Genomic DNA, 12,646 nt, shown 5'->3' with positions numbered 1-12,646 from the left:
CAAATGAACTAACTAGTAACTAGTAAGTAATCATCTAGTGATCAAAGTTTCGGGGGTGGCAGTAGCTATTTCTGGAAGGACTTGTGTTTTGTCGTCGGAGGACAAGGGTTCGAGTCCTACAACTGACAAAATGTCAAGTGGCAACTAGTTGTTGGAGAGATGCCAGTCCGCTTGCCCTTGAGCAAGGCATTGTCCCCAGCACCCCAACTCTTTGCGGACCTCTTTCACTCGGAATCTCTCATTTCTGCATGTGTACATCGGACTGGGAGTTGAATTTCCCTTTCGGTATAATTAAAAAAAAAACCAATCTATTTATAGTTTTGATAGTCATTAAAAAAAAAAGCATTATCTACCAAAAAAATGCAATACCATATGGGGAAAACCAAAAGCAGAATTCATCGTAGAATCAAACCATTCTGCACTTCATTTGTAATTTCAAAACCTCAAACTGGCACATCAAATTTGCAATAATGGGGGGTGGGGGGGAGGGGGGGAGGGGCAGGGGGCGATAAAGTAAGCGAAAGAGGGAATACAATCATAATAATAATCATAATAATAATAACTTAGATTTATACATCTATATAGCGTCTGGGCCAGTTCAGGTTGTACCCCGCTTCACCTGACCCGTGACCCGTGACCCGTGACCCGTGACCCGTGACCCGAACGTGGACAAGTGATGTTATGGTACAGATGCCTGACAGGCAAAAGGATTCAACCTTAGTTGGGGGATTTAGTTCCCCTTCGCTTTATAAATGAAAAAACAAACAACCAATGGCTTCTTTCAGGTTTTACATGCAATATTAGTTCTCGGTACAATCCTCAACTCACTAAGTCCTTCAACGTAGACTGAACGTGACAAAAACCCTTTTAAACAAACCTAACATAAACGCTGTATTGCCAAGAATCTATACGCGGTAAAAGAGAAACTCGTGATTTGACTTTCATCTCGCGCTCCATCTTGGGCGAGCGAATGCAGAATAGAACAAATATGAAACAGCACAAAACATATAGAACGTGCACAGTAACTTTGCCTTAATATACTGCACATGAGAGATGTCCCACAGTTGAGGAATGACAAAAAAAAAAAAAAGAAGACATTTAAGCATCGGGGCAAGGAGGTGACTCTCGGCTCTCTGCTTGGAACTATTCGGCCTGCAAAACGGATGGCGGTGGCGGGGACGTTAGTATACCGCGAGAGATGTGTGAGAGTTTTGCCCTGAGCTATCCTCTGACGTGATCTCTTTGCCTCTCGACAATCTCGTCACATCTGGCCGACAAATCCTCACGAGCCTTTGGGTGGCAGTGAAAGGGGTGAGTGCGACTCTCTGTGTAGAAAGGCTGGATCGTAGCCCTGGGAGACACTAAAGGGGTAAAAGGCCGGTGCAGTTACCCATCCATTTTCACTAATGGACCATTTCGAGTCTAATGAAGATGGCAGGGTTGCCAGTCTAAGCAGCAGAACAAATAAGCTCGTACAAAGTGGGGTGGAACCGAGCACGCGCAAGCGGTCGCATTTCTAATTGATAGCGGATAGTTGGGATAACATGAGGATCACTGAAAATCGTCGCGTTGTAGCATTGACGGACTCAACATATCGACAAGCTCTCGTCGGAAATGAACCAATCAGAATTTTACTCTTAAAGTTAACATTTGAAATGAGGGAATGAGGCTGGAATTATATCGCTGATGAATCAGCCCTTTCAAGCTTCTGTATGAAGTCATATTTTGCCAGATGTTACGACAGCTTACAAACTCCAACAATTCTGTACATGAGTCACATCAAACAAGGACAGTGATTTTTCTCCTTCCAATATTTCGTGTTCCTTCCACACGCATACAGAGGATTGGGTTGGAAACGATAAACCGATGTGACCGCATATCCGTTCATAAAAAGGTGAGAGATGCAACTACATCGGTAGCAGATGTATCGGTTATCGATACAAAATCCACCGGGAATCCTTCCATACATCGGTTGTTGGGCTGCGGGCCGGCTAGCGCGAGGCTAGGAATCGGTTTCATCTCGTAAAAAAGGGCAAAAGGTCTCACGCTGTGCTCTACAGGTAACGTTACGTTAAGCAAACAGGACCAGCGACACTACTATTTCAACTGCATTGCTCCGTAGAGTCACTATTTCAACATCAAACAGCTTTTCGGTAGTGAAGCGACTTTCGTGTTTACAGCAATAGTAAAGCGAAGTTCCCCCAGGAGTTGTAAACATTGAATGCAACATTATCTCAAGTCCGCCGTCGACACGAAATGCGCGCCGCAGATTGTAAACGTGCAGAATATATGGCAAAGGTAGGTCCATCTGGGCAATTTTCTTGGGCTGTAACTCAGCAAACTAATGCGTCTTCTCGAGTCCTTGCGGTCCACTTACACATTGGTGTCGGTTACTATGTAACTCTAAAAAGAAAGTTCCGAGGACACACAGCCAGGTGTATCCCGCAGGTGACGCAACGATCGGCAGCTGAACCAAGCTACTCATCATGACTTCAAAACTCAAAAAGTCAGTCAGCACGAAAAAAAAGCAGTGCATGTGTGTAGTGGGCGTCCTCGCTTGAATGGCACGCTGTGCGAGAGCCCCCATATTGTTTGTGCACAGTTTGTGGCGAGAAACTCTTCAAAATTCATTGTTGTAGTGTTGTGGTCTACTTAAATAATGAATTTGATTTTTAAAAAAAAAAAAAAAAAAAAAAGAATATATATATATATATATTTTTTTTTTTGCAATGCTTAGGGTTGAGTGTTTTTTTTTTTTTACTGTACACGTTTGAAAATAAGGTTAGACAAATGTCATTTTATAGAACTGGGTTAAGTCAAGTCAAGGTTCTTGATGATTAGCACATGTGCAAATCACATATTTTCCGCACCGAATCGAATCGGGAATCGTATCGTTCCCATACTGAATCGAATCCTTCCGCCCGTGAGGACATGGTTTTTGAATCGAATCGCTACCCGTTTATCTCCATATTGTCAGAGATTCCCAAGCACTAATGCGAAGGTTTTTTTCTGCTCCGCCGCCACCAAAGATCGTTGTTACATCATTGCTGGAACAAAACATGATGCTGCTATGAAAGTGCATTCCAGCAGGCTGTACCTCAGGACCAGCTGCCAGGAAGAAACGGGAGGCCGAACTGCTCTGGCTCCCAAATCGGAGTTGAAAAGTTGCATGGTCCCAGTTAAGGCTTGTGGTGACAAAGCAGCAGTCTCAGGATTATTTTGTGTTTCGGAACTCGATGCAACACAATGTCGGTGATGAACATGAAATCACGTAGATGTTCAAATACCGACACGAGGTGACCGATACTAGCATATCACAGGTATCATATTTCATATTATTACAATTGTGTTAAGATGTGCTCTACCATGACAATACTACAATGTACAAGTAACAAACAAATATAGATATGATATATTGTATATATCCATCAGTCATTTTTCTTGTCATACATTTGAGTTAACTTTCATATCATAATAATAATAAGAAGAATTTGTATTCTTAGAAATATGATTGTAACTCTTCAATAATAGCAAATTTCAGGTAGAAAAATGAAAATGAATGGATTCAATGGTAAAGAATAATAAACTGCATCTTAGGCTCTTGGAATGTGTTTTGATAACTTTTACTGATTCTAAGTGGCAAACATGCCTCTGGAAAAAAACATCTCTCCAGCTATTTACATTGTTATGGAGCCAGTTGTTTCTATGAATTGATAGTTTGGAAATTTAGGAACATCCTACTTTGATTGGTAATTCTTGTCTGACTGACGGAATTCAAACAATACTTTTTTTCCCAGGTAAAAACATAAATAATTGGGGGGGGGGGGGGGGGGGGGGGGGGGGGGGAAGCACAGTCTGTAATACTTCATCCATAATTGAATTTCTAATACAATGACACAATTCCGATGTACAAGTGACTATAAAACATTGTCATTTCTTGTTTATGAGTCATTTTCTTTTTATACATCTAAGTTTACTTTGACATAATAAATATCAGTATTATAAATATGATTAGAACTTAAGTGATAGCAACATTTGGCTAGAAAAAGAAATGGAAGTTAATGGATTCAAACTGCATTTTGGATTCTTGGAATGTGTTTTCCAAACTTTTAGTGACTAGAAGTGAAATAAATGCCTCTGGGATCAGAACAAAATATCTGTCCAGCTATTGAAATGGTCATGTAGTCATTTATTTACGGTTTATGAATTGTTATTTTGTCACTTTTTGAATATAATGCATTGGTGGGGAGTTCTTGTCTGACCTAGTGAATCATCCCCCCCCCCAAAAAAAGTCCACTTTTTTAAGTCAAAACAAAAATAATTTGTGGGAAAAGCAGTATTTGTTATATTTTGATATCTGTAATTCAACTTCTAATGACTGCTCAAGAATTTCAAATTGAAGGCAAAAGTACAATTATTGAAAATGTCCAACGACTTCCAGGGATCCGCTGTCCACTGTTTCACCTTTTGTTAAACTGCCGTGTGAGGAGGTGAATAATCAAAATATCTTCTTACCTCCGCCATTGTCATTCAGTCAGACGTTTCCAACGACACCACAGCGTCGGCCATTCCTTGAGTTCCACAAAACAACCGTTCATACAAGCACTAAATGCAAACGCGCCATCACACCCAGCAGTCCCCCCTCTACAATAAGCGCACATGGACTCTGCTTCTCACTTTTTTCTTTTTCTTTCTCTCTCTCTCTCTCCCCCCCCCCCCCCCCCCCCCCCCCCCACACACACACACATAGATACACCTCCTCTGCTTTCTCCTTTATGTTGCCATGGACTAGCTCCTAAACTAGTCAAGATGTTTTGTGTGTGCGCGCGTGCGTGTGTGCGTTTGAAACTGGGCACAGGGGATTGGAATGAGATCCTCCCACTCGGCATTCTCACCTCTGGAGTAGCCGACTCCCTCCCTCGCTTGATCACGGTACACATACACAGAGAGACACGCACGTACACACATGTACACACGCCCCCCCCCCCCCCCCCCCCCCTTTCGAGTCACAGGGCAGTCCCCTCACAGCTGGCTGGAAGAGGGCACGACACTCATCTTTCACAGAGATTTGATCAAAAGGAACCACAAAGGCTCGAGGCTCTTCGAATGCATTCATACTCTTTCGCCCCTCGCGTTCTCTGAGCAATAGCCGAAATCAACGGCGCTCCTTTGGGCGCACACAGCCAAGCGGATGTGTCTGGATTCACCTTAACACGGCCCTGTGAACAGCCTCCGTAACAAGTTATGCCTTGTGCCGTCAGGAATGTGGCAATGTCTGCGCTGGAAGTTTTTGGGGGGAGAGGACGAGCCAACCTCAACATTGAGTTCCCCGCACACTTCGGATCTCATTTAACCACTTTTAATGCGACGTTTGACAATGGTATCAAAAGACATTTATTTAATCTGAGGACTTTTCCGAAAACTTTTATACAGAATAAGCATAACCGCTCATTTATTTGTGAGTAGAAGCAAATCCTAATTCTGTATTTAAAGTCCGTATGAAATACAAATATCGTCAGTCAATACCAAATCCATGTTTTACAAATGCAGACATTTGTGACAATGCTGCATGCATCATGAACACTTCAGGTCAGGTTGACTTGTACTTTTGTGTGTATAGATTTTGAGATTGTTTTTGTTTTACCAACTCAGCGTCCCCTCCCCTCTGTGGAAAAAAAGTATTTGACACAACGAGTTGGAACAGGTGCACCTGGTCTGCTCCTTTGGGGGCTTCAAGGGAAGTGTGGTGGCTGGGAGTCATTCAGGGTGTGCCACCAATTGAAATAACAATTGCATCTGTCGTACAAACTTCTTCAGAACGAGCATTGTACGCAGGGTGTATCATATAATTTATTCCCAGTATCCATCTTAGTCGTTTGCCATTTTTAAACTTTTCCTGACAAAGGAGCTATATTTCAGAACATTCCTTCAACGTAAGGGTTGCGGGGTAACGATTGTCCCATTTTCACGACCCAAAGTCTTGCAATCATATCTATATACCTTTCTTATCTTCTCGGCCACCGCCTCGCCAATCAGAAATACCGTATGGCAATTAGCTTCACTCATCAAAATGCAGCTAATAGCGCTTGCACTTTCCGCACGGAATGACTTTTCCACTTTCCACTTGAGATCAAAGCTGTTTTGATTCAAGAAAATTGCAAAAAAAAAACAAACATCTCGTCAAAACACGTAACACAAGGTTGCGAAGCCCCGAAGTCTTCCACGGTTGTCCGGGCAAGCGGATCTGCGTAGCGGCCTTGTATTTATTCCATACCTAAGGGATGCATACCAAACACAGCCCCAGACCTGGCCGGGATCAGGTCTGCGTCGCTTGTCGGATTGCCGCTCCCTGGGTCGGAGCGCCACAGACGTATTAGCGGCCCCGGGGCAAAGCGTGGGAGTGCGGCTAAAGCCGCGGCAAATAAACTCCACGTGCGGCGGAACAGGTCACGCTGCCTACTTCATTGCCGACTTAACGTGTCTGTCATTAACCTTTGTGCAGGGGAGACAGAATGGGGCTTGAGTTATCCAACAGCTGGGAGCCTTCGAAAACATTCACCACGCCAAGAAATACTTTCACTGGACGGAAATTACAACAAGGCAAATGATATGCGTTTTTCTCCACATTGCTTCCTCTTCAATGATGTTATTTTGATTTCTGAGATTGATTCGCAGCTTTCATTTGACATGTCCCGCCTCAATGCTTCATCCTTAATAAGAAGAATATGGTTTTCCCAGAAGTTGTGAAGTTTTATATCGACATAAATATCAGAATATTGTCTCAGCTCTGTGTGTATGTATGTTGTGTTTTAATCTGTACTTCACGTAACACCGCGGAAGTGTATGCACACTTTCTGCACAAGTGTATGCACACCACGTGTATCCGCCAAGTGCCTGTTGTTCTTCACTTTGTTGACAGTTTAAAAAAAAAAATACAAATTCAAAAATGTGGAGTTGCTACCTCCTCGTTCCTTGCATAATGTTCGTACCAGGCTCTGGCTTCTGCACCAAACGGCGCAAAGTTGATGACTTATTCGATAACAACACTCTCGCTTTCAATAACGTTGAGAGCGGGAGAGCTGCTTTAATTGAAGAAGAAATGAATCTTCATTGACAAACCTTTTTGAGCACTTTTTGCAGTGGATTAAGCATCATTATAGGCTTACAGTAGATTGCGTGGAGCGTGCAATGCAGTCATACAACAGTGCATTTATCATCGTGTTAAAAGAAGAGGACTCTGTAGCAAGAAAAAAAATGGAGGAGAGCACTTTCGACATGCAGTATGTGATTGTTCGTTCATGTGGGAGGTACAGGGCTTTTATATACAACAGCATTAGTGAAAGTAGAAATAGCTACTGAGTGCTCTTCAAATGTTAACAGAGGACCGAAGGTTATTTGTACTTAATATGGACATATTTTCTCTCTATTTATGTAGTAAAATGTGACCACAGATAGAATAGATGAGAGCAATCCTAATGGTATATTCACACGCAGGCAAGTGAAATGAATTCCTGACTCCATTTAAATTGCTTTTTTTTTAGATTCCCACTGAATCATATTTTTACATTTTGGCTGTCAGCCTTAAACTTATATTTGTGGGCTCTTCAATGGCCGTGTGCTTGAGTAGAAGTCAATAGAAAGTCATTTGTAAAACAACGACGACGACTGACTTAAGAAGCGATACATTGCAATACAAAGCACGAAAGTATGAAATGTGCATTAAATAGGGAATGGTGAAGATATTATGTACGAAACAATACGGCATCACTCATCTTTTTTTCATCACTAAAGCTCCAATTTGTACTATACCTCGATTCAACACAGTGGAGCTCGTCCTGGCAAGAATGTTAGATCATTGTGTCAGATCCTTCTGCAGATCCAGCAAGGCAGAAAGGGCCAGAAACAAGCAGCAAGTGAATGTAGCTACATTGAAGGCCTTGCAAAGCATCTCAAAATCACAATCAGAATCCGAATCATCTTTATTTGCCGAGTATGTCCAAAAAACACACAAGGAATTTGTCTCCGGTCGTCGGAGCCGCTCGAGTACGACAACAGACGGTCGATTGACAGAGAACACTTTGGCGACATAAAGACATTGACAAAAAACAAAAACAGTCACTGAGCAATAAAGGGTTGCTAGTTATCTGATAATAACGGTACTTTTTTTTTTTGACAATTGTGCAAAAAGATGCAGAGTCCACGAGCACTTAGAGCAGTTCGAAAGACTGATATTGCCATAGTCTGGTGCAAAGGGCGCCGAGACTTCAAGCGAGTAGTGCGATCATCTGGGACAATGTTGATTGTGCAAATGTTGCAGATACTCCTCAATCAGCGTGCAAATGGAGCAGATGCTACTCTGGCATGAGTGGCCAGTATTGGTCAACAACAGATATGCAAATAGTGCAGCGTGGTGAGGCTACTATAGTGAGTGCACAAGTAATGTATAAATGGCCCCACAGAAATGTGACAACAAACTCAAGACAAATAAATTGGCAGCATGTTGCAATGGAATTGTAGGTTAGGTGTTTAAGAAGTTGATCGCAAGAGGGAAGAAGCTGTTGGAATGTCTGCTAGTTCTAGTTTTCATTGATCGGTAGCGCCTACCTAAGGGGAGGAGCAGGAAGAGCCGGTGACCGGGATGTGGAGGGTCCGAGAGGATTTTGCACGCCCTTGTCTTAGTTCTGGCAGCGTGCAAGTCCTCAACGGCAGCGTGCAAGTCCTCAACGGTGGGTAGGGTGGGTACCGACAATCCTTTCAGCAGAGTTTGTCCTTTTTTGTAGCAGCACCAAACCAGACTGTGATGGAAGAACACAGGACCGATTCGATGACCGCTGTGTAGAACTGCCTCAGCAGCTCCGGTGGCAGGCCGTGCTTTCTCAGAAGCCGCAGGAAGTACATCCTCTGCTGGGCCTTTTTGAGGACGGAGTTGATGAACGAAACAGAGGATAGGACCCAAAAATGCACGACTCCACTACAAATGGATAGTTTCAAATAAGACAGGTTTAATATACGGGCAGAGGTCGGTACACATGTAGGCAATCCAAAAAGACAACAGTATCTAAAAACGTGAGGCAAAAAGGCAAGGTCGATAATCAGAACAGGGTCGAGTCTTACTGTGAGTCGGTGACGTGGAAACAAGGAATGCTGGAACGCGACGACAAGGTACAACGAGCTGGCGACTAGAAAGAATGAGAAACGAGGTTAAATGTAAGGGGTAATTCGGGTGAACGGGGCACAGGTGGTGAAGATGCTCCCAGGAGCAGGTGTGTACGAGACAGGAGGAAGACAACAACCAGAACACACACCCATGACAGGTGTTCATTCACTCAGTTCGATAGACGCGCTCCAGGGTTTAATTGTTTCTGCTGGGACCACTAATAACAACACAGGTTATACTAAAATATTAACTCACAGGTTCTTACAGCTGTTTTGACACCCAAAAAGAATCCCACCGCACCACTCGTCAGTAGCACTGCCTTGCTCGTTTCCCACTTCCTGTCCTGTCCTCCCTTTTTCTGTCCTCTCTCATCTTCTTCTCCTGATGAGTTATTGCATGCCCCCCCTCCCCACCCACCATCCACAAAAAAAGTACACGGTTTGAGTGTTATCACGTTACTTGTGCTCAAATATTGAGGCTGTCTAACTGTGGTTCTACTGTGGTTCGAATCCCTATTCCCCTTGTCCACTCTGTCCCTCTGTCTGTCCCCTAAAACCCTTTTCTGTCCAGCTGCATTTTCAATAGCACATTTGGCCATCCAGGCCTCCATACCCTCCCAAGAGTCTGGTATTGATCAGACTTGTCTACATTAGAGTGAGGGGAGATGCTTTTATGATAATCCACTCACCCTCCCCCACAGATCATAATGGCTGCATTAGACACTCATCCCTTCCATATCCAACACCCGTCGGCAGTCGTTCTCTTTGGGCTAACTGTTTGTATTACACTAGTTCAACGTGCTCTTTAGAATGGGAGTGGTGGAGTCTGAAACACAAAAGCATAGGAAACTTTCCATGAATTTCCAATAAATGAAGACCAGAAAGGAGGCACTTGAAAGTTTCAAAAGTGATAGATAGCACAGTAGAGGGGTAAAGGGTTGGACACCCATTACAAATTACTGAATGCTTTCTCAGTCAAGCCACACCGATAAGCTGGCCATCTGAGGCCTTCCAGACTTTTAGTGTGCTGTCCTTAGTGGCTCCAGACAACAGCCAAATCAATACCTAACTCTTAGAATATTTCCACTCAAGACAACAAAGATAAAATACTTGATGACTGGTGTCAAAGAAAATGTTTGAATGGATTGGTAAGAAGCATATCGTAGGAAGCACAAGATCCAATAGCGGTGCAAATATGCGGCCTCTAAAATATTTCAGAATTTGAATCACAATCAGAATCCGAATCATCTTTATTTGCCAAGTATGTCCAAAACACACACAAGGAATTTGTCTCCGGTCGTCGGAGCCGCTCTAGTACGACAACAGACGGTCAATTGACACAGAACACTTTGGAGACATAAAAAAATTGACAAAAAACAGTCACTGAGCAATAATGGGCTGCTCGTTATCTGGTAATGCCGGTACATTTATTTATTTATTTATTTATTTTTGGACAATTGTGCAAAAAGATGCAGAGTCCTCTAGCACTTAGAGCAGTTCGAAAGACTAATATTGCAATAGTCCGGTGCAATGACCATTGTGCAAAGGGCGCCGAGACTTCAAGCGAGTAGTGCGATCATCTGGGACAATGTTGATTGTGCAAATGTTGCAGATACTCCTCAGTCAGTGTGCAAACGGAGCAGATGCTACTCTGGCATGAGTGGCCGGTATTGGTCAACAACAGATATGCAAATAGTGCAGCGTGGCGAGGCGAGACGACTACAGCGAGTGCACGAGTAATATATAATACAATTGGCCCGACAGAAATGTGACAACGAACTCAAGTCAAAAAATTGTCAGCATTTTGTAAGGGAATTTTTGTAGTCGTCACCAGGAGTGCATTAGGAAATGCACTCCAAGCACTCTCTTCCACACTCTGGACAGCTTCGGAAACTCAGAGTGTTGTTAGAATGTGCTGTTCGGTTATTCAAAGCACTACACTCTGGGAGTGTTGGCGGCTACTCCGACGACTCTGACAGACCGGAGACAGAGCGCCAGAGCGGCAGGTGGGATGAGCATGGAAGCTGTTCAACCGAAATGTTGTGGGCTGACGGGGGATTTGAACGACCTCATTCACTCAGTCGTTCGCAAATTCAAAGAAAGTGAGCGCGCGCTGCTGCCTCTCGGATCACTCGCACTCTCAGAGTAGACTTATGGCATCGGATTGAATTTCCGAACGCACCCCAGGTTTCGGCACGAGAGAGAAGTGACGTTCTTAAAAGGCTCAGGAAAGCACTGGAAAAATAAGAAGAGTAGAGAAAAGGAGCCACCTGGACACCATCAGTCTCAGTGAAGGTAAACAGCTCTGACATTCCTCCCGGCACACTGGCCTACAAGGGTCAAAGGCCATAATGACAAACGAGTGACCCAGGAGCCCTGAGAGGCCAAGAGAAGAGCCTCTGGAATCTCTCAGCAGGGGGACAGGGGACGCAGAGACATATTCACTACCAGCTTTTAGAGCCCTTCCTAACAACAAATCAAAACCTAGTGGGTTGCAAGATTCTGGGCCGTGATGCAAGACCCGACCTGCAGCTCACGTAGAAGCTACCACTGTTTTTTTTACTTTATTTACAATAAATATCAATGATCAATTATGATCAAACTTTCTAATAATAAATGAATAAATGCATACATACACTAATCAAATTATTTGTTTTTAAAATTGTATGATTTCTAATTTGTAATGAAGTGATTATTAATTCAACAATTATTTATTAGAATCAATGTGTCATATTCAATCAATCAACCAATTATTTAATAAGCCAAATTAATAACAAATAAATACAAATGAATGAAAACATTTCAGTTCACCATTTTTAGGGAAAATGCTCTCTCGACGTAAGGCAATTCGTTGCGCCGCAATATCAATCATTGGGATCACAGAGAAACAAACAAGCCATATTTGCTTCAGGTGGGAGGATTGTACCCTGCCTCACTCCAGAAGTCAGCTGGGCTAGACTCCAAATACCTGCAACACGAATGCTACAAGCTATTAGAAAACAGATGGGTGGATAGAATGCCAATATAGGTTCAGCCTCTGCGTTAACGTTTGACTGGTAACAGTTAGCACATTTCCATCGAGTTAGAAAGCTCTTCGCTTTAAGCATCGGCTCGGTGTGTAGACATTAGAAACTCACCATGGAAAGGTTGAGCCTAATTCTGTTTTGGTCTTCAATGAACCTAGCACGCATGTTTTTGGGATGTGGGAGGAAAGCGCAGTGCCCGGAGAAAAGCCACGCAGGCACGGGGAGAACGTGCAAACTCCACACAGGCGGGGTCCTCAGAACTGTGAGGCGGACGCTCTAACCAGTCGCCACCACTGCGCCGCGATTGTTTTGATGTTTTTATTTTTGTATTGGCAATAAGAATTCTCATTGCATCAAATCTGAATGATGTCACGCAGCTATGCTGTGCAAATAATGATTAAATCTCAAAAATGGACAGGCAATTTTTGAATACCATTTTAGCATGCTTAACATTAATACATGTG

At 43.2% G+C, this 12,646-nt stretch overlaps 1 protein-coding gene across 2 annotated transcripts in view; it reads right to left on the bottom strand.

Annotated features, from left to right (window-relative positions):
- The window catches only part of bnc1 (basonuclin zinc finger protein 1), a 37,031-nt gene extending 32,319 nt beyond the window's left edge, over positions 1-4,712 (bottom strand). For both annotated transcript variants that reach the window (XM_061756422.1, XM_061756432.1), the window contains exon 1: positions 4,516-4,712. In XM_061756422.1, coding sequence (XP_061612406.1) covers positions 4,516-4,530 — 15 coding nt within the window. In that variant the 5' untranslated portion in view covers positions 4,531-4,712. The remainder of the gene's footprint in view (positions 1-4,515) is intronic.
- Positions 4,713-12,646: the final 7,934 nt, after the last annotated feature.

The sequence above is a fragment of the Phyllopteryx taeniolatus genome, chromosome 2 (assembly GCF_024500385.1).
Source record: "Phyllopteryx taeniolatus isolate TA_2022b chromosome 2, UOR_Ptae_1.2, whole genome shotgun sequence".
Classification (NCBI taxonomy): Eukaryota; Metazoa; Chordata; class Actinopteri; order Syngnathiformes; family Syngnathidae; genus Phyllopteryx; species Phyllopteryx taeniolatus.
This window is presented reverse-complemented; position numbering and strand designations above follow the sequence as displayed.